Source organism: Malurus melanocephalus, unplaced genomic scaffold, assembly GCF_030028575.1.
Source record: "Malurus melanocephalus ecotype Western Australia unplaced genomic scaffold, MMel_1.1 scaffold_731, whole genome shotgun sequence".
Taxonomy (NCBI): domain Eukaryota; kingdom Metazoa; phylum Chordata; class Aves; order Passeriformes; family Maluridae; genus Malurus; species Malurus melanocephalus.
In genome coordinates, this window is record NW_026623963.1 from 169,101 (window position 1) to 191,802 (window position 22,702).

A 22,702-nucleotide genomic window follows, 5' to 3' on the forward strand; every position below is an offset into this window, starting at 1 on the left:
GGGGAGGGGAGGCGGGACCGCAGCCAAAGCCCCGCACCCACTGCACCCGGGGCGCCTATACCGCTCTGCCCGGCCCGGCCTCGCTGCCCGCTGCCGTTCCCAGAGCCACAGCCAGAGCCGAGCCAGGGGCCGTGTCCCTCCCCTCAGCGCTGCCCGGCAGGGCCCGCTCCAGGGAGGCTTCCCCGCCCTGCTGGGGGCGGGGCCTGCAGCCGCGGGCGGTGGTTGGCCGGCTGGGCGGAAGGGGTGGAGCAGAGGGAGGAGCCCGGCGCTGGTTGGGCGCTGGGCCGGAAGGGGCGGGGTGCGGGCAGCGCGGGGCGGTGATGGCGGGCGAGGCGGTGATGGCGGGCGAGGCGCTGTCGCGGGTGCCGGACGTGCAGATCGATGGCGATGGCGTCTTCAAGTACGTGCTGCTGCGGGTGCGCGGGGCCGGCGCGCCCGCCAAGGACATCGTGCGAGGCCACGGCTGGGCCGAGTACCACGGTGAGGGGCGCCGAGAGTGCGGTGTGGGACTCTGGCCTGGGGATGCCGAGGAAAGCGGGCTTTGGGGAGGGCGGGGGCTCCCTGGGGTCCGGCCCATCACGGGACGGTGGCTGAGGCGGGGGTCCCCACTCTGCCCCCCGCTCCCTCCCGCAGCCGACCTGTTCGAGCGCACCGCGGAGGAGCTGGCGCGGCATGGCCTGAGCTGCGAGTGCCTGGGCGGCGGCCGCCTCTCCCACCGCTCCGAGGAGAGGAAGATCCACGTCTACGGGTACTCGGTGGTAAGCGGATGGCGAGGAGACSCACGCGTGGACGCGGCATATCCCTTCCCGGTGGCAGTCCCACTGACCGCGGCCGAGTTGGCACCGCGTCCCCTCGGGGGTGGAAGGGGTGAGCGTGGCGGCTCCCCCGGGAGTCCTGGGGATCCCCCCGAGTGCCCCAGGGAGAGGAGACCCCGCAGAGCCCTTTTGGGTGAGTGGTACTTGGCCAAAGGGGGACACCCCATGTGCCCCCGAGCACCTGCTTGTGGGGCTGCCACACTCCCAGCACCCCCAGGGCCGCCCCCATGGTCGCCCACAGCGCCAGAGTCCCTTGGGGTCCCCCAGCGCTGTGTTCTGCTGGGAGAATTGGRCTTCACAATAATCATGTCCCCACTTTGTCAGTGTGTCCTGGGGGCATTACTGTGAGAGTGTCAGGTGCTATAGGGGCCCTGTAAGGGTGRCTGGAGGCACCCTCAGGGCCATTACCAGCGTGGGGGGTCCCTGGGTGCTGACCCTGGCCCAGGACTGTGCTGCAGAGCCCAGCTGCAGCCCCAGTAGAGTGGTGGTCCTCGGGCCACAGTGCTGCCAGTTTTCCCAGCTTCAGGGTGACACTGTCCTTTTGCTTGGGCACTATACCAGCCTCAGCTGTAGTCAGGCTCAGCTGCCACAGAGCAGTTGGCACAGACTCTGCAGCCTCACTGCTGCTGAGGGCTGCCAGAGCTGCCTGGGGGACTTGCTGGGGTGCCCCATGGGTGGTTACCAACCAGCTCTCCTTGGGAACCCTTTTTCCTGTGCAGGGCTTTGGACGAGCTGACCATGCTGTGACCACAGAGAAGCTGAAGGCCGAGTATCCTGACTACGAGATCACCTGGGCAGATGAAGGGTACTGACTCCTCTGTCTGCAGTGCCAGCCCGGAGCTGGCATGGCTGCATGCGGTGCCTGGGTGCTGGCAGCAGGCTCTCCATGCTCAGTGGTGCTCCAGGCTCTCCAATTTTCGTCTGTGTTGAACTCGCCTGTTCTGCGCTGTCACTGAACTGTCCCCATGCTGGGTGTTCCCACCTCCCTGGCACGGCAAAACTGGTAAAGCCAGTGGTCGCTCTGCCTCAGCCTCATTGTGCCACGGGCTCATCCCACGTGTGTCTGTGAGAATTAAAGTTGTTGGGGGAGCACAGCTGCTCGGGTGGCCACGCTCATAGCTCAGCTGCTCCTTCCCAGCTCCAGGTTGGGCCTGCTGACCGTGGAAGGAACTCCCCATGTTTTCTGTCACTTGAGTGGAGCTTGGCACGGGAGCAGGCAGAGTCTGGGGTGGAGACAGCAGGAGGTATATCCAAGGATTTGCCTTGAAAAGGGTTGAGGCAGGTGAGGAAAGCGATGGGTCCCCAGGCAAGGAAAGGCAGGGTAAACCTGGGGGAGAGACCAGCCCCGTCTCCTGCTGGGAGGGAACTGAGCTGCTTGGGAACATGGTTGGGTAGAATATGCTCATTCCCGCTCTGGCAGGTGGTCAAACCTTGAGGARGAGCATCCTCCCTGAATTCATCCCTTTGGACTCCCAGGACCAGCTCAAGTCTGTCAGAATTCCTGAATGATTCTCCCTGCTTGTGCTTCCAGTGAGGCACAATGGTGGGAGATGGGGAAAAGCCGCTGGAGCCTTCAGTGGCTGGAGAGCTCTGGGGAGCTGTGCGGGCCGGGTTGGTTCTGTATCTGTCCCTCATGAGGCTGGGGCTGGAGGAGCCTTCCAGCCAGTCCCAGCCCCATTTCTTTGTCAGACTCTGACGCTGCGTGTTCCCAGCTCCTGCCTGGCCATGACCCTGCTGCTGCCTCTGCCTCGTGCCATCAGAGATGTGGGCTTCTTCCTCTGTGTCCAAAGCCATGCAGGGTCAGCTCACTGTGCGCCGTGTCCTGCCCCAGACTTCAAAGGAGGCTCACAATGGGGGGGATGAGTTTCACAGGCAAAAAAATGGCTCTGCTGCGCCTCGTCCTTCCATCCTGCAAGGTGTGCCACCCCCTCCATAGCAGGGAATGCTACTCAGTGGCCACATGCAGTCAGTTGCAAATCTGCWAGTCACTGGACTGTGAAGCTTGGAGACCTATCTGGGATGTTCTGTCCATCCACTGGCCCAGCAGAGCCAGCTTCAGTGGATCTATCATGGTGGGACTGTTGGGTTATACTGTGCAGGGTCAGGAGTTGGAGTCAGTGGTTCTTGTGAGTCCCCTCCAACACAGACAATTCCATGTTTCTGTTCTAGAATTAGGCTGCTTGGGTCTGTGACCACTTGGGGTTTGAGAATCTTCATGACTTGGATTCCCTAGCAGTCTGGCAGCCTGCTCTGGTTTTGACAACCCTCACAGGAAAAAAAGTTCTTCTTCAAGTAGCATTTGCTGTTCTTGCTTTGTCCTCACTGTCTCRCCCCTTGCCAGAACACTCCCTGCTCAAAGGGCTCCTCCTGCCAGGGCTTACTTGGGTGACATCCCCCTACACCTCCAAACTGAGCACATCCAGCTCAGCCCCTCCTCATGGGAAGTCCAGTCCCATCATAATCATCACATTATCTCCTTGCATGGAGATAAAGCCCATCTGCACACATCTTCAGGGAACCCTGGAGCAGAGGGGTGGGACAGGGGTGACCTCCAGTTGCCCCTTCCATCTTATACCATCCTGTGATCAACATCACAGCTCCTGGCCTGATCTGTTCCAGTATGCCCATACCTCATACTGGGAGCCCAGTGTCCCCAGTGCAAAGGGGAGGGCTCAGACCTGTGAAAGATTCTCTGACCATGGCACCCAGGAAGCTGAGGGTTAGTTTGCCAGTGGCACTGGCCCATGGCCAGCTCAGTGCTGCCAGGTTCCTGGACAGGGCTCCTGCTCTCTGAGGTGCCCAGGCTGGGGYATGTGGGGCTGCTGGCCCTTAGGGACCTGGCTGACCTTGGGGGAAGGAGCTGAACCTGTTTACTGCCCCTGATGCAATCCCACTGCAATCTGTGGTGCAAAGCCATCGGCTCCAAGGGGAGGATCTGCTGAATGGAGCCCGTCTCTGGGTACAGGGGCTGTGGCAATAGAGGTGAGAGGGGTCCTGTGGGGTAGYAGCCCCCATGAGCCCTGGCAGCGGCTTCCCCTGCCCAGCTGAGGGAACCGGTAAGGGCAGCAGTTGTCATCACTGGTGCTGCCCTGTGGGGCTCTGCCAAGCCGTGCTACTTCCAGCCCTTGCTGGGGCTCTGCCAGAGGAATGACCTGGCTGTGCCCCTGGAGCTGTGCCCCTTGCCCTGTGGCAGTCACAAGCCCGGTGCTGAGATGCTGCTGCCAGCCAGAGCAGTGCAGGCAGGGTGGGCRCTGGCTCCTGCTGATGGCATCTCCGGATCCCCAGGCTCCAGGGAGACCTTGCAGCCCCTTCCAGTGCCTCAAGGGGCTCCAAGAGAGCTGGAGAGACTTTGGACCAGAGCCTGAAGTAACAAGAGGGACTGGCTTCCCTCTGCTAGAGAGCAGGATGAGGTGGAGTATTGGAGATACTACAGACTCCCAGGTCTGCTGTTCTCCCAGAGTGCAGCCCACTGCCACACATTCACCCAAAGGCTGTCCCACTYTTCTGCACAGGGACTGGCAGAGCCCCCATGTCTCTAGCAGAGGTGCCAGCTTCTCCCACAGGGCTGGCAGCATCCCTGGCTCAGCTGGAAGTGTCTTCATCCCTCACCACGTTGGTGTGTTCCACCGGCCTGGGCCCCGTCCCAGTCCTGGGTGAAAAATGGTTGAAGAAGAGAGGTTCAGAGGTGAGCTGAAGGTCTTCTTGGGGCACCTGGCTCCAGCTTGCTGCTGTGGTGCCGACAGTGCTGCATGACAGGATCGCAGTGCGCTGTCCCGGCCGGCACAGCCTCGCCATAAACCTGCTGGTCAGCCAGGGRGCCGATAAGAGTGGGGCTAAAGTCCAACAGGTCCTGAGGAACACATTCCAGCCCGGGACTCACGGTGGTGCCTCTCTCAGCTCTCTCACCGTCGCGGTGGCCGGGATGGCTTCAGGCAGGCAGGCGATGCTGGTCCTCCTGGTGCTGCTGGGTGAGCTCTGCCGACACGGGCAGGGGTTGTGTCATGGGAGGGAAGGGGCCTGCGGTGCTGGCTGTTCCGTTCTGATCCTCCCCGGCGGTTTCCCCCAGCTCTGGGGGTGGGGGCGGGTACAGCCCAGTCTACTGGACTCTGCTGGTGAAGTCAGCCCAGGGTTTCCAGGGCGAGCGAGTGCCAGAGCCCCCAGCACCCGGCTTTGTTCACTGTGGGACAAAAACCGCCCAGATTTTCCTGTTTCTTCCAAAATGGGGGCTGGGACTCGAAGCACGGGTATGATGTAGCAGAGTTAGTACCCCAGCAGGCTTTGGCAGCCCGAGGCTGACCGTGTGAAATGGCAGTGTGGGAGTGCCGGGGCAGTCGGGTGGGGGCTGTCGTCCAAAGGAAGATGCAACTGAGAGCTCAGTACCTGCCCCAGCAGGGTCCCAAACCGAGATGCCCACACAAATGCCACGTGCAGGAAAGGCGTGCCCTCTGTCACCTGCTGCGGGCGSTGTGCCTGCTTCCCTGCGAGGTTTTCAGCCCCATTGTCTCTCCCATAGCCAGAACCGTCCTCCCCAGCGGGTCCGTGGTCGTCAACAGCTGCAGCGGCGCGGCTGAGCAGCTCTGCAACTTCATCTGTGACTGCAGCGACTGCTCGGACGAGAACCAGTGTGGTGGGTGCCCAGACCCCCCAAGCCCACAGACCCACTTTCAGGASCTGCTGCTGGGGCAAGAGCAGGCAATGTAGTGGGGAGTGTTGTGGGTGCAGGTCTCTGGGGTGGTGCTGGTGCCCACGATGGGTGCAGGGCGCYTCAGGATGGGTACAGGGCCCCGGGGTGGGTGCAGATCCATGGAAATCTGAACACAGGTCATCTGGGTGCAGGTGAGTCTGCCAGGTGGGTGCAGGATCCCAGGTTGTGTGCAGGTCCCCAGGGCTGGTCAYAGGTTCCCTGGGTAGGTGCAGCATCCTGGGGTGGGTGCAGTTCCCTGGGGTGGGCRCAGATTCCCAGGGTGGCCCCAAACCTGCCTTGACCTCCCATCTGCCCACCTTCAGGGTACCTGCGGGACTCAGCAGTGCTGGGCACCCCCTTCACCTGTGACTTCGAGGACAGCGACTGTGGCTGGCAGGATGTGGGCACCTCAACATATGGATGGGTGCGGGGCCGGGCCAGCCTGGCCACGTGGGGCATGGGGTCTCACTCAGACCACACCGTGGGCACTGACCTGGGTAAGCAGGAGCTGCTTGGTGAGCAGGCTCTGAGCACCTACAGCACTGCTCCRCTGAACTATGGGTACCTTGGAGTCAGGGTGCCAGAACAGCCCTCCTTGTAGGGTGCAGGGCATGGAGCAGACCCGTGGAGGGGCAAGAGTAGTGCTGGAGCCACCCAATGGGGCTGCAGCCCCTTCTCTGCTTTCTGCCCTCCCCAGGCTGGTTCTTGGTCACCGTGTTCCCCCCAGMAAAGACCACAGCCACGGCCTGGCTYAGGTCACCAGAGATGCAGGAAGCAGCTGCCACATGTGAGATCAGAGCCTGGTACCAACTCTCAGGGAGCTGTGAGRGCACCCAAGGTGGGCACAGGCAGCACTGGCTACTGGGCAATGAGGATGGGAGGCAATGGGGAGGGATGGGGCTCTCTGTCCCCATGGCAGGACAGTGCCACCGGCACCTTGAGATGGGTCCTTGCCATCCTGTTTGTTTCTTCCATGCTCCACAWGCAGAGCTGGTGGGATCTAGGGGTTCCAGCTCCAGCCCCCAGAGAGGGTGGGACTCCATTCGTTCCTYGGGGTACCAGGATACCCCATACCATGGGCATTTTGGGGCTTCCCTCAGGGCTGAACCAGACAGAACGGCCTGTGCTGCGCCTGGCCCTGGCACACAAGGACGAGGTGGTGGGGCTGTGGCAGAGCCCCGAGCACAGCACTGAGGGCTGGCACCAACTGGTTGCCTACCCAGGCAGRATCACAGAGCAGTTCCAGGTGAGACAGTGTCAGGATCTGGTCAATGTCTCCACAAGCTGGGACSAGAGGAGCTGGGGGATAATCTGGGACCCCGAGGGACCTGGGTGGCTCATGGCATCCCATCCTACCTTCACAGCTCATCTTCTCCCTGACACAACCTCCCACCTGCGGGGCAGAGGTGGCACTCGATGACATCATGTTCAGGAAYTGTGGCTTGCCAGGTGAGTCCTATTTGCTGGGATGTGAGCTGGGATCCTGGGGGAACTCTGTGGGGTCCAAAACCCGAGGATGCTCTCCCATTGCTTGCTGTGTCTTGGGGCACTTGTCCTGGCCAGGGCATGAGGTGGGCACTGAAAACCTGTCCCTTGAGCCACCCCAGGGAGCAATGTGGGGGTGCTCACTGTGTCCCTGTGGGACCAACCACTTGCTGAAATTTGTCCCCCTGCCTCAGAGGCCGGGCAGCAGGTCTGCAGAGCCCAGGAGAGGAACTGCCGCCACGGCTCCTGCCTGGCACAGCATCGCTTCTGTGACGGCACCGACGACTGCGGGGACGGCTCGGACGAGGGCGCAGAGCAGTGCAGTGAGCACCCCTGAACCCCAGAAGGAGTCCTGCAGATGGGCTGAGGGTCTGCCTTGSTGGGGCAGAGCTGTGCTGTGGGCTGGCAGGGGTCCCGCCAGTTCTGCCACATGCCTRGGAGGGCAAAACGACCCTGAGGGTTTGCAGAGGGGTGGCATCAGTCCAACCCTTTACAGGGACCTACCTGTCCGTGAGAGGGCTGGGACACCGATCTCTGGGTCACTGCTGTCTCTTCTCCCCGCAGAGAACTTCACCCATTGCTCCTTCGACCATGATCTCTGTGGCTGGGTGCCGGTGGCTGGGGCACCAGTATGGGGCAGGAACATGAGCCTGAACCTGGGCACCTCATATGGCATCCCCACTCGGGACCACAGCAACAACAGCAGGACAGGTATGTGATGGGGCACCAGTGCCCCATCAGAGCCCCACCACAGGTGGGCATGCCCTGGGGTGACACACACCTGGACTCTGCTCAAGGCTGTGCCAGGACACCGGTGTCCTGCACCCACACATCTGCTTGGCTCCACTCAGCCCCAGCATCTTCTCTGCAGGTTTTTTTCTCCACGTGGGCAGTGGCAGCACCGCTCAGCTCAGCAGCCCCACTTTCCGAGCCACCAACTCCTGTTCTGTGAGTCACAGCTGGAACCTCGTGTCACAGCCCATGTGGAGATGGTGGTGATGGGAAATGGGGTTCCCAGCTGTGAGGATGTTCACATGGGGCTGGAGCTGTGGTTGGCCCTTGTTGGGTATGGGCAGCATGTTTTGGAGGGTGTTTTGGTGACATCTCCAATGCCCATTGGGAGCTCTGAGCTCCTCACAGCCCTACCTCTGCAGGACACAGTGGGCTACATGCCCCTGTCCTGAGGCTCACCCTCCTCCCTATCCCCAGCTCGTGCTGTACTGCCACCTTCATGGCTCGGCCACCAGCAGCCTCAGCATCTCCTACATGACTAACTCCACCAAGCACCTGATGAGGGAGAGGACAGGAGACCTGGGCAACTTCTGGGTCCGGGAGAGAGTGGACTTCARTGTGACAGGGCCCTTCAAGGTGGGCTGGTGCCATGCTGGGTGAGGGCTGGACTACTTACGGGCTCAGGGTCACAGGGCTATCACCAGTAGGCACCTATGGGACCAGGGCTGAACTGGGAGCCAGACACCAGAGCTGAGTCTCTGGTGCTGGCATGTGCCATCCTCATGCCTCTGTGCCCCCACTTCCAAATCTCCCTACCAGCCCCCAGCCCACTGGAAGTGGGAGGTTGCTAGAGTGTCTTCATCCACMCTGCATCACCCTATGCCTTCCCAGTCTACTGTCCCCCATGTGACCCAGCCTGCCCCTGGAAGCTGACCCTGGAAGGCACCCCAATGACACCCTGAGGGCACACTAATGGCACCCCAGTGGCACCCCCAGGCAGCTGCAGGTCACAACTGTGTGCAGGGGAAGCGCCATCCCCTCAAGCCCATTGTGGCTATGTCAGCCCACGCTGCACACCCCTGTCAGCCAGAGCATTGTCCCTGCTCCCACCGAGCCCCTTCCTAGGGAAAACGTGTGTCAGTCCATGACAGGAGCCATGGCTTCCTGGTGTCCTCATGTCCCCGTGTGTGGGACCCCTTRCTGATGTGTCTGGCATGGTGCTTTTCTGCAGGTGCTGATCGAGGGGGTGGCTGGCAGCAGCGGGACCGTGGCCATCGATGACCTGATCCTGTCTCAGGGCTGTGTGAAGGAGCAGGGTGAGCTGGTGGGCGGTGTCCTTCACCCTGCTCCAGCATGGGCAGCTGTTCCAGTGCCCATGACACCATCCCTAAAGGACCTGCCACATGGTCTGCCTGTCCGTCTCTCATCACAGGGACCCTACTGGGTGCAGCCCAGCAAACACTTGCCCTGGGATGCTAGTCCTTGTGGCTGTGACACTCCAATTTCTGTGWCAAAATGTGTCACACAAGCAGCTCTTACTAGGCCCTGGATCTCCTTCAACTGGTGGCAGCAGGGCTGGGCTGGGACAGGATGAGATGGGGGAAATGGAGAGTCAGGGAAATGCTTAGGGACAGGGGACAGTGGCTGGAACGAGTCACACTGATGCTGTTGCAGGGCCCTTTTACCACCACTCTCCATCCTGGGCTGTTTCACCAGCAGAGAAGCCTCCGGTCATGCTGCCAAGCTGGGCAGGTGCCAGCCCCTGCTCAGCAGAGGAGGTGGCCTGTGACAGCGGGGACTGCATTTCAGCAGAGCTGGCCTGCGACTTTGCTGACACGTGCGCTGATGGCTCCGACGAGAAGCRCTGCGGTGAGAGCCGAGGCGGGCACCAGCATCCACCCTGGCASTGGAGGGGACTGGGCACCCCTGGGCTGCCACAGACAGGGCATATGAGTGTCTGCACAGCCCCTGGGAGCACAGTGGCCTGGCAAGACTGAACCYGGAGTCTTGCGCTGCCCAGAGAACCTGTGGCTGCCCCAGAAGTGTCCAAGGCCAGGTTGGACAGGGCTTGRAAGAACCTGGGRTAGTGGGAGGTGTCCCTGTCCATGGCAGAGGGGTGGAATGAGATGGGCTTTAAGGTSCTTCCAACCCAAACCTGGGATTCTGGSATTCTTTGACTTTGCAGGGACAACMACCTTCGAGTCAGGGGCCGGGGGCTGGCACGATGTCAGTGTGGGTCGGCTGCGCTGGGGTGTGCAGAGAGTCACTGAGCCTGACGCCTTCCTCACAGGTGAGGCTGTTCCCACCACCCAGACAATGCTCTTCACTGCCCAGCACTGCCCACCAGCCAGACAATGCTCTTCACTGCCCAGCACCACAGGAGCCCCCAGAGCAGGCAGCCCCGTGGGTGCCACTGCACAAGGGGGGATGATGCCCCGGCAGGATGCAGGGCTGGGAGCACTACCAGGGATATGGGACCTCAGTCCTGACCTCACAGAGTGTTTCTGTGCCCAGGCACTTTCCTGGCCCTCCAGACAGGAGAAGGACAGATGGTGGGTCCGGCAAAGGCACAGACACCTCCACTGGGCCCCTCTGGCCCTGCCTGCACCATGGAGATGAGCTACCACATCCACAGTGACCCCCAAGGTAACCTCCTGCCCAGGTGCCCAGCCTGCTCCCTGCCCATTTCTGGGGTGCCCTGCCTGCTCCCTTCCCCCAGAGCCCCCCATGCTGCCTTTGCTGCCTCTCCCAACCCCTCTTTGCCCCATCACATCATTCTGGAGCTGGGGTTTTCCTGTCGCTATGTCCGTGTACCCTTGTGACCATGGGCTGGTGCCATGGAGGGCTCCCACAGGGTGGTCAGGGGTTTTGGGTGCCCACAGCCTCTGCACCACCTCTTGTGCCAGGCTTCCTCGCTGTCAGCGTCACAGATCACACCACTGACACCACCCAGCTGGCCTGGCACACACARGGTCGTGGCAGAACTGCTGGGGGTCGTGTCCGCATCCCACTGGGAGAGAGGAGCCGGCCCTTCCAGGTGTGCTGGGGACACAAGGACYRGCCTGGGGGGCTTTCAGTGGGRCAGTGCTGGGCACCCCAGGCTCATGGCTGCTGCCCCCAGGTCGAGCTGCTGGCACTGATGGATCTCCAAGGCTCGGCAAGTGTCGGTGTTGACAATGTGACATTCGAGCAGTGCTACCTCGACGTGGTGTCACCCATGGCTGCGGGTATGGCCAGGGCAAGTGGGCAGGGAGGTAACCCCAGACCCTTTCCATGGGGACCGTCTGGTGGCTGTCACTCTGTCCAAGARCAGGACTGTGATGTAGAAGGCCCAAGGCCAGGGCCAAGCACATCTCCTGCCTTGGCTTGGGACCCCTSTGTGGGGTGAACTTGGAGAGTGGGGAAAGGGAGCAGGGGGAAAGGGACATTTGGGGGACCCATTTGTTTTTGGGGTGCCTTATCCCCTTCCACCTCCACACTTCCGGCCAGAGCTGTCCTGCAACTTTGAGAKGGGCACATGTGGCTGGTACCAGGATCTGTCCAGTGACTTCAGATGGGTCCGCAGCACRGGGCAGGGACAGGGCTCTGACCACACCACTGGCTCAGGTAAGGGGCTGGCAGCTCTTTGGGGCAGCCCAGGAGCCTGGGGCATCCCATTGCCTTCAATCCCCAGGGCCAAGACATGCCCTGTGCACTCCCAGCAGCCCCATGCCTATGGAGCAAGCTCACCTAGGGCAGCCTGGGAGCCCCCAAATCTGGGCTGTGGGTSATGCTGAGCCCTCACATCCATGTCTCCCCCACCCTCTCTGTCCCCAACATTCAGGCTACTTCTTGTCCATCGACCCCTCTGTGCCGTGGAGCCGTGGGCAGCGGGCCCAGCTCCTCACATCCCACCAGGAGCCAGCTGCTGCCCCACGCTGTCTCTCCTTCTGGTACCGCTTGGCTGGCCCACAAATTGGTAAGTGCCCCACAGCATCCTCCCAGGGGTGCTCCAGCCCGGCTTCACTCTGAAGATAACGGGGTCCCCAAGGGGTGCGGGATGGCTGCCCCACGCTCCCCTCTGCCCAGGGACTCTGAACCTCAAGCTGCRGCCAGAGGGAGGGGAGGAGATGGTGCTGTGGACCTGCCGAGGAAGCCAGGGCAGCCTCTGGCACCGGGCATGGGCCACACTGCCCGCCACGGGCCAGCAGCGGTACCAGGTGAGGAGCAGGCCCCCCATGTCCCTGACACCAGCAAGGCACAGGGTGTCTGACACCACTGCCTGGGGACAGGTGGCTTTCGAGGTGCTGCGGGACGGCTTCCTGGGGGACGTGGGGCTGGATGACCTCGCGCTGACCGCTGGACCCTGCGGGGCCAAGCTCTCCTGCACTTTCGAGGCGGGGGACTGCGGCCTGGCAGCCACTGGGAAGGGCACCTGGCAGCGGCAGAGCAATGGCACCGGCACCACCGCCGGCCCTGCAACCGACCACACCATCGGCACCACCGCAGGTATGGGGCCCTGGTGGCCCTGTTGCTTCCCTGCTGCACTGAGTGTCCTCCCTGCCTGCTCTGAGTGTCCTGCCTGTACCCCACATCAGCCGTGCCTGCTTTCCCTTGTGTCCTGCCTGGCCTACCTGCCCTCCCYGGGATGAGCAGAAGGCAATACTGCACCTAACCCTGTGACTCACCAAACCCAGTCTCGCAGCCCCAGGGCTCCCTAATCCTGGGGAGGTTCCCAAGMTGGGGAGACTCCTTGACCTGGGGGGGGGGAAAACCCAGCCTCAATTGTCCCCTACTGCTCCCCAGCAGAGCTGGCAGGGGTCACAGCACAGGGGCTTCTCTCCCACAGGCCACTACATGGTGGTGAGCACAGACAGAATCTCCCTGCCTGCAGGGCACACAGCTGCCCTCACCTCYCAGCCCTACCAGCCCACTGTGCCCACCCAGTGCCTGGTCTTCTGGTATCAGCTGAGCACTAGCACCCCAGGTCAGTAGCACCAACCCTGAGACCCCTAGGGGCACCTCCAGATGGATGAGGGCCCCCCATGGCACAGGCCAGGACACCTCCTCCATGCTGGGTGCTCTGGGCAGGCTCCCTCAGGGTGTTCGTGGAGCAGAGTGGGGTACGGAGGAAGGTGCTGACTGTGAGCACCATGGAGGGGAGCAACTGGCACCGCAGCCACGTCACCATCCAGCCCGATGGGGACTGGCAGGTGAGACAGGGCAGGGTGGTGGGGGGTGATGAGTGGTGTGTGGAGGCTGCCAGCTTCAGTTTGTCATCCTGCCCAGGTGGTGTTGGAGGCATTTGGAGTTGGGGGTGACCACGGGTACATCGCACTGGATGACTTGCACGTGTTGGATGGAGCCTGCCCCGGGCCAGGTGAGACCCCACCCCACAGGGGCACCGTGGATCAGATGGGGGGGATAGGCCATCCTATGGAGGCATGCAGCCATGGGGATCGGGACAGTTCTGTTCCTGCCCTGAGCTCGGCCTGGCCCAAAGCTGGGTGTGCTGTGTACCACATGGGTGCCCCATCTGCTACCGGGTAGCACTGGGTGTCTCACAGCCCCTCTTTCCTGCCAGCATCCTGTGACTTCGAGCTGGACACGTGTGGCTGGAGCAGCCCCTCAGACCCGCGCTTGTACAGCTTTGCCTGGGGCTGGAAGAGTGGGATCACCCTGGCCAAGTACCCCAGCCCCGAGCAGGATCACACCCTGGGCACAAGGAATGGTAGGAAACACCCATCCCTGCCCAGGCACCCTKGCATGGCCAGAGTGAGGAAGAGGAGCTGGGGATGGATGGGGTCGGACCAGTACSCCCTGTGGGGCCTGGCTCCACAACATCCCTGTCCCACATTTGCCTGGGAGGGACCAGTGAGGTGCTGGGCTCRTTTGCACCTCCCTCCAGGCATCACTCTGGGCATTTTTGRGTAGAATGGCCCAAGYGGGGTGGGASAAATGGGTGCAGGACTGGGGAATAYCCTGTGCTCTGTCCCTGCCTGTCCAGGTCACTACATGCACTTCGACACCAGCGTGCTAGGTGCCAGGGGCACCAGTGCCCTACTGGAGAGCCCACCCCTGCCTGCGGCCACCGACTCCTGCCTGCGCTTCTGGTACCACATGGACATTCCGGAGCACCTCTGTGAGCACTGCCCTGTGCTGCTGTAGGGGCAGGGAGGAGGTGCCATTCCTGGGTGTCATGAACCCAATATGGGAGTGGGGGGTTCAGTCCTCCCCACTCATGGACCATGGACACTCAGGTTCAGCTCMAGCTGGGCACTGGGGATGGCCCATTCCCTCTGGGTGCCATCACAGCAGAGCATGGCACAGCCAAGAGGGCTTGGTGGCTCYTGTGGGCTCAGGGCAGCTGGTGATGCCAGGGTGCCTGTGCCCCCTCCTTGCAGCCAGYGGGGAGCTGCGGGTGACGCTGCACAGCGCAGTGGGGAAACGCACCGTATGGACCATGGCGGGGCACCGCAGCCAGGGCTGGCAGGGAGCCGTGGTGCCAGTACAGAGCCCCAGTGAGTTCCAGGTAAGTGGGGCCACCCCGCAGGGTGTCTTGGGGGGGGGGTATGCATCAGCCCCGCAGACCCCACCTTTCCCTGCAGATCAGCTTTGAGATCACTACAAGGAGGTGGCCGATGGAGGGGACGGTGGCACTGGATGACATCATGTACAGCGCTGGGGTGGGCTGCCATTCCAGCCCAGAGGGTCCAGTGGAAGGTGCAGAGGGGGGCTAATTCTGGCTCTGAAAGGTCAACCCAGAGCAGCCCAGGGTGATGGGCTGAGGCTGGAGGCAGCTCTCTGGGCAGTGGGCTGACAGCATTTCCTCTTCCTATAGAGAAATCCTCTAGCAGCTTYGTGGTGGAGGTGGTGCTCAGTCTGCTCCTGGCCCTCATCRTTGTGGCACTGGTGGTTGCTGGGGKCTGGTACTGGCTGAAGCAGCGAGGGCTGGCAAGCAGGACAGCAGCGGAGAGCAACAGTCCCCTGGGCTTTGACAATATCACCTTCCGAGATGTAAGAATGGGGTGAAGGACTTTCCTGATTAGCCCAGCATTTTCCTAAAAGCTCAGCAAACACCAGCAGGTTCTCCCTGATCTCGTGTTCCACCAACACGACAGGGAGGTGCAAAGGGCTCTGCCTCTTATCTGCTTGTTGACAAACCAGTGACCCAGAGCTGTAGGACTGACCTAAAAATGCTCCTGCCACCAAGCAGCTGTTCCAGAAAGAGCCGAGTGTGCCCCCACCCTGGGGCCTTGTGGGAAGGGGATTTGGAAAACATGCCTCATCCTTACCCAAGGATGGATGTGCTGGATGAGCCAGCACTCAAATCTGTGCAAGCTGGCTTAAGCTGCAGGTCCCTTGGACAGGTCTGGTGCCATGACATCTGCAGCACAGCCACCAGCCCCAGCATGGATGCCAACAACAAACCTGGAGCCCCCTGGGCACACTGGGGGTTTGATGCCTCTGCTGGGCTCTCTGCTGACCACAAGAGTTTGGCACACAGGCTGTCTTCACTGCAGCCCAGAAGAAATCCCAGTGTTTCACAGCAGACAGCCCACATTTGTCACCAGTTCCCATGCATCTTTCTTTGCAGGACAAGGTCATTATATCTTCAAGAGAGGGGAATGAGGCTTGAAATTACCAGCCAGCAACAGGAATTGCACATTCCTGCCAGATACAGACCATCCCTTGACAAGAACCCACACTCCAGCAGTCACCTGCTCTCTGCCCCGGCACTGGGGAGCTGGCAAGCTGGGGAGCCAGCCCCACAGAGGGACACACCGCTGCCATCACTACCTCCTAGTGTTYGGGAAAAGTGTATTTGTCGTTTGTAACATGAACTTTCTGTTTCCAAGACAGCAACGTGCCCATGCTTTGGCAGGTGGCAGSAGTGGGAGTTCTCTTAGTGACTGTYCTTATCCACAAAGGGTTCTGGCTGTGGAAGGGGGGTTGAAGTGTGGGGTCTTGGCCCCCAGAGCTGGGAAGAGCAGTGGGTGCTGCAGAGGACATGAGTCTTCTCATCATCAGAACAAAGCCCAAGAGTTCCCAGGGCACAGAAACCCCACAGGGAGGAAGCACAGTGCCTCTGCTGGTTTTGGAGAGGGTCAGTGGTGGGTGGGAAAGCAGAGAGTAGAGTGGGGCACCACACAGCACCCCTGAGGGCAGCAGGCAGCTCCCACTCTGGTCTACAGGTGCCCATCTGCTATCCACACACTTTGTAAGGGCACTTGATAATTTGCCACTCAATGTTYCTGAAGTGCAGGCTGGGCTCAGGGCCTGGGCCCCCATCTCTCCTCAGCACAGGACCCCTCCCTTGCACCCAGCTTTCACACTTTAACACTGAACTCCAAACCCAACCACACATGCAGCCCAGTTCAGCCCCTGCACAATGAGCAGCCCACCAGGATCCTGCTTCCCCAGACCCCACGTCCAGCTGGAGGGGCTGGGGAGAGCCTTAACCAGTGCGTGACCAGAGCCTGTCCTCCTCTCACCCAGCTGGGAGGTGATGCCTCAGTCATGACAAGCACCATCCCCACAGCCCTGTCCTGCCTGCAGAAATGAGGCCTCAGCAGAGCTGAGAGCTGGGGAAGGGCAAGGAGAGCTCAAGCTTCAGYTGATGCCTTTGTACCTGCCTGACTCTGCAGATCCCCACAGGCTCCCCTCACATCCACTGCACTGACTCCATCCTCAGGCTGCCASCCAAGCTGCACCACCCCTAACACAGGGAGAGATGACACAGCCAGGAAGGCTATGACAGTGCTGGCCCACATCCCAGGCACCCCCTTMATTACAATCCCAGAAGGAAGAGGTGGTGCAGTTCCAGTCGCACCCAGCCACAACATTTAGTACCAGCTGGTCACAAGCAGCAGCTCCCCTGGACAACTGAAGGGTATCAAACTTTATTACAGACCTCTTTAAAACAGGCTGGAAAGAACAAACCAAACCCATTGAGATACAGTGACTGAGTCATCATTTCTGATCAAGTCCCAATTCTCCCAAATTATTTCTATTTCACCCATCCCCCAAACTTTTTTTCAAGCGATCACATTTCAGATCACCCCAAGTGCCTTAACATCAGCTGCTGCTAACACCACAATGCACGTTTTCTGGAAAATCAGAGGTGGGGTTTGGGTTTTTTCTTGGGATTTAGATCCTCAATCTCTGAAAAGGAGGAAGGAAAAACAAACATCAGGAAAATTGCTTCTTTAAGGTTGCCTTTTTACAGCAGGTACATATTCAGCAGATTTCCCCCCAAAAGCAAGTCTGAAACCCTCTTGTTCAGCTTGGCAATAAGCAGAGTGGTTGAGGAGAACCAGCTGGGCCAGATCAGTCTGAGCAAAGTGATTTCGAGGCTTTGTTGTCATTTTCCTTTWGGGCCAGTTTCCAGTGGTTTTCCAATGTCCTTTCCACGCAGTTTGAGGCCTAGAGTAAGACAAAAAAGACCACCACCATCAGCACTCAATTATTCACCCACTAACTTTATTTCCATCAATTTCAACCTTAAGGAAGAGAACACCCAAAAAGGGAGCAGGGGAACCAGAGTTCAGGAGGATGCTACTTTAGTTTTTAGGAACACCAGACCGACTTCAAACAAAAAACAACTGTCTTCCTAGGAGATGGGATCTGAACCAGCCCAAGAGAATAAAACCAACACTAAATCCTTCCACAAGTGCAATCAGGCTTCCAAGGGTCTCAGCATCTCACAGATTTTGGGGGCTTTGGGTTTTGGGATGGACTCCAGGGCACAGCCACACACATGAAGGTGCAAACAAAGATCAAGAGCTCCCAGTTCTGGTTCAGTCAGCAGATCCACGTTTTATCAGAATACGACTTCATGGCACCACACTCATGATAAACTCCAGCCAGCAAGATTCCTCAGGAAAAATGTAAATACGTTCCCCCAAGCCACCCCTCCRAACACTGGCAATATTTTTGAAGTCTTCCTTAACTCACCGATGGCTCTTTCGATCTTGCCCATGACCTGATTATTGGGGATCGCTCGTCCTGATTCATAGTCAGCGATAACTTGTGGTTTTTCATTGATTTTCTGGAAAGAGAGGGTGAATCTCAAACACAGCAATGTTCAGCAGCAGCCACCCAGGATTCACAYAGGTAAGGAACAGCCCCTCATTATGCCAGGAGAGATCACAAAGTGCTGCTCCCAGGTTGACTCCACCCCCACTGGCACCTCCCTGCAGTGTCCCAGTGCTGGTGTCATCCATCCTGAACAGACTTTGAYTTCCCTCCTTTCCAGGAGGAGTAAGAACACCAGGGATTGCTGTTCCTTCACACAGGAGGGAGTTGCTAACACTGCTCAGCCCAGATGGTACAAACCCCCCAGGTTGGTGTAAGGTGGGAGGAAGCAGGAGGGGCAGCCTCCCACCAGCTCAGCAGTGACAGACAGGCTCTGGCTCCAACCTGGGGCTCAAGGTCTGCACAGACAAACCTCAAAACTCTTCCCAGAGAGGTGAAGCTGCCGGGAAATCGGACACCCGAGATGCTGTGTTCCCCAAACTTCTAGTCCGTTACTCCCTCCCACTGCAGCTGCCCACAAGGGGACATGAAAGGTRCCCACCCTCCCCTGGAGGTGCCCCACTCACCGTGGCCAGGTCCTTCTGCGTGAGGCCCTTGCTCTGCCGGCCCTGTTGAATCACTTTGCCCACCTCCAGGGAAACTCTGTCATGGTGCAGCTCCTCTGTTTCGCGGTCGAGCTTAGCCGTGTTCTTTGTAATGAAGTGTTGTTTGTTCTGGCCTGCTGCCCCTGTCATTCAAAGCAAGAACAAAAAAAAACAACCAAGGACAAACAAAATAAGGCTCAGAAGCGTGCCAAAAAGTATTGAAGGACTTTTTCCAAGCCCTCAGCTGCCCAGGATCCCAGGGAGCTGTCCGGATTTCAACATGCCAACATCAGTATTGATCTCACCCAGATCCTGCCCTGCCCAGGGAACCTTATCTTAGCCCTGCTTATGGTGCTGTGAACCTTTAGCCACACAGAGCCCGTCCCTTTCCCTGCTTCATACCTGAACTTCACTCCAGACAGGGCAGCTCTTGCTTTTCCTAGGGGGTTTAAGACTCAAACTTCACTGCAGACACACATTTGTGCTGCAGCACAGAGGAGTCAATACTTGAACTTGAATCATGTTTGCTCAAGTATGAGCAGTAGCATAAGTGGCTTTTAAGCAATTTTCTGGCACCTTTTATAAGTCTAACTGTACTTAGCTTTGCTGAAAGCCTGAGCTTCAAAAACACATTGTTTTTCCTCATTTTAGTTACAGTATTTAAGTCCTAGTTCGAATCCTTTCTCTCACATTAGCCTCTGACGTTCAGTGTCTCAACAAACCTGACTAAACCTCCTTAAAGGATCAACTCTCTGTTTCCACCCATCAGAATCTCCTCCCTACATGACAGAAACTGGCAATTTTACATCGGAGAGGAAAAAAGGAATTATTAAAGAGCAGYGCCATAGGAAGACAGCAGCTATTCAAATTCTCAAGAGAAATATGCTGCATAAACTCAAGCGTATTTCATTTCTCAAGAGAAATACGCTGTTTAAGTTTTGTGATCMTGAAAGCTCTTCCGAGATCTCTGCAGAAACCAGGCAGAGCTCTGCCCCGGGCAAACAGAAATTACGGGGCAGCTCCAGGGGCGTCATTCCTGTGGCTCTCAGGGCTGCGCGTTAGGCCCCAGGTTGGGGTCGTTGGCTCAGCCGGGCGGCGCCGCCTCCGATCCCCTCTCCCCATCCCAGGGAACCGCCCTAAGCCGGACCGGGCACCCCCCGCGGGATACCCACACTTCTTGGAGGTCTCCACGTCCTCCCCGCGCCGCTGGGCCGCCAAGATCGCCTGGGGAGAGAGGGAAGGTGCGCGGTGAGCGCGGCGCTACCGAAAGCGACGGCCTCGACCACGCCAAGTGCAGACCCGGCGCCTGCCCGACGCCGCACCCGGCCTCCGCCGCTCCCCCCGCTCACCTGCTTGGACTTGGCCTGGGCCGCGCTCGGGCCCTTCTTGCGCAGCACCGTGACCGTATCCCAGTCGCTCTCCGCCATCGCTCCCACCCCGCCCGGGCCGCGCCCGCCGCCGGGGCCCCGCCCACTGCCCGCCCCCGGGAGCGCCGCGCGCGCTGACRGGCCCAGGCGCGTGCCCCTCAGCGGAACGGCCGCTCATAGGCGGGGACAGAGCGAGCGCAGGGGGCGGGGCCCGCCTTCTGCGTGCACTGTTGGCTTAACAGCGCCCAGGMGTGACGCGCTCCTTCTGATAGGTGCAACGCACTGCCAATCAGCCTGCTCGCCATGCCATTGGCTGAGAGCACGCCAGCCTGAGGTAACACGGCACGTGTCTGTGCACACTGAGATTGGCTGCTGACCCTGCCAATCACCCGGTACCCGTCAGGGATTGGTTTGTTCTGCGGTGCTGTCAGACCCGTTGACCAATAGTCGTGCCCGACTGAGCCGAGGCGGGCCGAGCATGCGCAGTGCAGCTGTTCGTGGTTACGTGTGGTGGGTCCGTCGGTCCCGGCGCGCCCGCGGGCACCGGCGGGGGAGATATGCCATGTGGGATCTTCGTGTGGCGGGGGACCCCGGCGGAGCGTCCAGAGAACGGCTACTGGCACGGGGAAGGCCCGGAGACGCCAGGGGAGGAGCGGCTTAGAGTACTGGGCTGGTTCAGCCCAGAAAAGGCGATACTGAGAACAGGCCTTACCGTGGGCTGCAGCTCTTCCCGAGGGGCRGCTCCGGTCTCTGCTCTTTGTSACAGGGAYAGGACCCAGGGAATGRCTGGAGCTGTGTCAGGAGAGGTTTAGGTTGGGTAGTTTTTTCCCCAGAGGGTGTTGGGCACTGCCCAGKYTCCCCAGGGAATGGTCCCGGCCCCGAGGCTGCCAGAGCTCCAGGAGCGTTTGGACAGCGCTGCCAGGGATGGACAGGGTGGGGTTGTTTGGGTGTCTGTGAGGGCCGGGAGCTGGATTGGATGATCCCGGGAGGTCACTTCCAGCTCAGGATATTCTGTGATGCGATGAAAAACCCTAAGCTGCATCAGAATCACCCAGAAAGTTCCTCAGTAAAGGCATAAAAAGCTGCTCCCGCTCTTGTCATTTCTGAAGCGAGAGGGMACGGAATTAACACTGCCCGGGCCGGTTTTGTGGGGTCACCCCATGACAAAGCCGGATCATGGGGGTCCTGGATCCCGATCACGGTGATGATCTGGACATGGCTTGGAAATCAGGCACCGGGAGGGCGYGAGGGTTTGTCATATGTCATTTGTCGGACACTGCAACGCGTCTGGCTCCGGCTCCCAGGGAACGGGAGAGAGCAGTTCTGGCAGGTGGAAATGGGACATTAGCAAGATGCCAGGCTCGCTCCTCAGGCCCTACAGTGGAGCCGGTGTGCAGCAACGGCAGAATTGGGAGCAACCCCAAGTGGTCCCATCCCGTTCCACTGCTACCGTGAGCTACCTAGGGGATTCTGTCCCATCCCGTCTTTTTTGGGAGCAACCCCAAGGTCCTGTGAGGCGCCGGGCGTTTCAAGCGTTTGGTGCGGGTTTCTTGTCCCTTTGGAAACAGCACGTCCTGCCCCGGCGCTGATCAGGAAGTGCAGACAGGATTTTCCTTTGCTGGATGATATCACCAAGTTTTCTRTGATGGTGTTCCCAGACCAGTGCGGCTGTGCTGGGTAAAAGGGCGGTACAGTGAGTGAAGCGGTGCTGATCCCAGGGGAGCTTGTGCCCGTGGCGTTCCCGATGCCGACACACGCAGGGGTGCGCTGTCCCGGCTCCCTGGCTGGAGCATCCCGCCCTGACGGTGCCTGAGCAGCGCCTGGCCCCGCGCGAAGGSTTCGGTGTCCCCGAGCCCCTCTGCCGCGCCCTTCACCTCGACCCCCGCCGCTCCGGCTCCGTCCTCGCAGGCAGCCTCCCGGGAGAGTCACCTTGGCCGCTCTGTCACTTCTGTGTCACTGCGCCCGGCTCCGACTGGCGAGGATTTCCCCGGCACTGGGTGAATTCCCCGCAGTGAGAACGTGCCCCGACGGTGCAGCAGGCGGTAAAGCCCCGGAGTCATCGCGCTAGGGGGGGCACACAGGCTGGGGACAAATCCTACTGCTGTGACCTTTTGCCGAGCAAGTTCCCCTGCGACAAGCACGTCGCCATGACCTCAGTGCGGGCTGCGCCGCGCGTTTCCCCTACACGGCATTTTTCCTGCCATCGCCGTCCTGCCGTCTCTGTCCGGCCACCGCCCATCCTTCCCGACCGCTGGCCTCCACCCGCCCCGCCAGCCGGCGCCACGGGACGCGAGGTGACCATGGCACTCTGTGCGCAGGTAGGCGGGGGCCCACTGATACCCRAAATGGACAAAAGTGACATAAAACAATTCCTCAGGGCTCGCTCCGGGCCGCTTCCGAGGGACCAGGTGCTGCTCCCCTGGGGGATGCCCGTCCCCAGTGGGACCCCGGGTGGCCCCAGGCTGAGCATCACAGTCCCTCTGGGTCCCCCTCCAGCAGGTTGAGGGGATGCACGAAGGGATCCCAGGGGATGGATGGCGGGTCCCTGTGATGGACGAGTGGACCCAGGAGGTCCCGGGAGGTGGATGAGACAGACTCAGGGAATCGGTGAGGGAACCCAGGGGATAGATGAGGGGTGCTGGAGGAGTGTGAGGGAGTCCTGGGGGTCTGTGTTGATTCCCAGCGGGGTGATCTGAGGTAGGCATATGGCAGGGGATAGTGGGGGATCAGCGAGGAGTGCTGCTGGGGGAGAAGTGAGAGGACGGGCTAAGGGGGTGAGGGGTGAGGTGACAGGTGCTGAAGGGAGGTGACTGAAGGGCTGCCACTGGGGGTGGCAGGGGGCATAAGCGGGGGTGGTGACAGGGTTTGATGGGGGTATCGGGTGTTTCGGGGTGCGGTCTGTGCTGGGGGGCGGGGCCGTTGTCGGGCGGGGCGGGGCGCTGGGCGGGGCCCGGGCGAGCGGCCGGGGGGCATGGCCTGGGCTCGGCACACGGTTCGGGATCGGATCGGGGCGGGGCG

The 22,702-nt window shown here is 60.3% G+C and overlaps 4 protein-coding genes across 5 annotated transcripts in view; 3 read left to right on the forward strand and 1 right to left on the reverse strand.

Moving 5' to 3' along the window:
• The first annotated feature begins 333 nt into the window (after positions 1-333).
• Positions 334-3,111, forward strand: PHPT1 (phosphohistidine phosphatase 1). Its single transcript, XM_057384666.1, has 3 exons — positions 334-480; positions 634-758; positions 1,535-3,111. The coding sequence occupies exons 1-3, from the start codon at positions 339-341 to the stop codon at positions 1,625-1,627; spliced, it is 360 nt and encodes a 119-aa protein (XP_057240649.1). The 5' UTR covers positions 334-338; the 3' UTR covers positions 1,628-3,111.
• Positions 3,112-3,176: 65 nt separating this feature from the next.
• Positions 3,177-15,751, forward strand: MAMDC4 (MAM domain containing 4). The gene is made up of 29 exons (XM_057384667.1): positions 3,177-4,783; positions 5,329-5,442; positions 5,823-5,996; positions 6,197-6,337; positions 6,600-6,745; positions 6,864-6,948; positions 7,179-7,307; positions 7,549-7,695; positions 7,856-7,932; positions 8,194-8,352; positions 8,948-9,032; positions 9,391-9,585; positions 9,902-10,006; positions 10,231-10,362; positions 10,623-10,753; positions 10,838-10,943; positions 11,206-11,322; positions 11,540-11,674; positions 11,785-11,915; positions 11,988-12,204; positions 12,545-12,682; positions 12,787-12,908; positions 12,985-13,075; positions 13,280-13,426; positions 13,703-13,837; positions 14,100-14,227; positions 14,304-14,418; positions 14,537-14,712; positions 15,293-15,751. Exons 1-29 carry the CDS (start codon positions 4,738-4,740, stop codon positions 15,332-15,334), a joined length of 3,666 nt encoding a protein of 1,221 aa, XP_057240650.1. The 5' UTR covers positions 3,177-4,737; the 3' UTR covers positions 15,335-15,751.
• An 831-nt stretch (positions 15,752-16,582) lies between these two features.
• On the reverse strand, positions 16,583-19,781 carry EDF1 (endothelial differentiation related factor 1). The gene is made up of 5 exons (XM_057384672.1): positions 19,667-19,781; positions 19,490-19,541; positions 18,300-18,460; positions 17,653-17,746; positions 16,583-17,121 (listed from the first exon to the last, which is right to left on the reverse strand). The coding sequence occupies exons 1-5, from the start codon at positions 19,742-19,744 to the stop codon at positions 17,060-17,062; spliced, it is 447 nt and encodes a 148-aa protein (XP_057240655.1). The 5' UTR covers positions 19,745-19,781; the 3' UTR covers positions 16,583-17,059.
• A 401-nt stretch (positions 19,782-20,182) lies between these two features.
• Positions 20,183-22,702, forward strand: part of TRAF2 (TNF receptor associated factor 2) — a 24,338-nt gene continuing 21,818 nt past the window's right edge. For both annotated transcript variants that reach the window (XM_057384659.1, XM_057384661.1), the window contains exon 1: positions 20,183-22,002. In XM_057384659.1, coding sequence (XP_057240642.1) covers positions 21,832-22,002 — 171 coding nt within the window. In that variant the 5' untranslated portion in view covers positions 20,183-21,831. The remainder of the gene's footprint in view (positions 22,003-22,702) is intronic.

Bases quoted from the DNA above. Each gene is read 5' to 3' on its own strand.
- PHPT1 (XM_057384666.1), top strand. From the start codon at position 339: ATGGCGGGCGAGGCGCTGTCGCGGGTGCCGGACGTGCAGATCGATGGC. The intron at 481-633 runs GTGAGGGGCGCC...TCCCTCCCGCAG, and splicing joins CGGCTGGGCCGAGTACCACG to CCGACCTGTTCGAGCGCACC. The intron at 759-1,534 runs GTAAGCGGATGG...TTTCCTGTGCAG, and splicing joins ACGTCTACGGGTACTCGGTG to GGCTTTGGACGAGCTGACCA.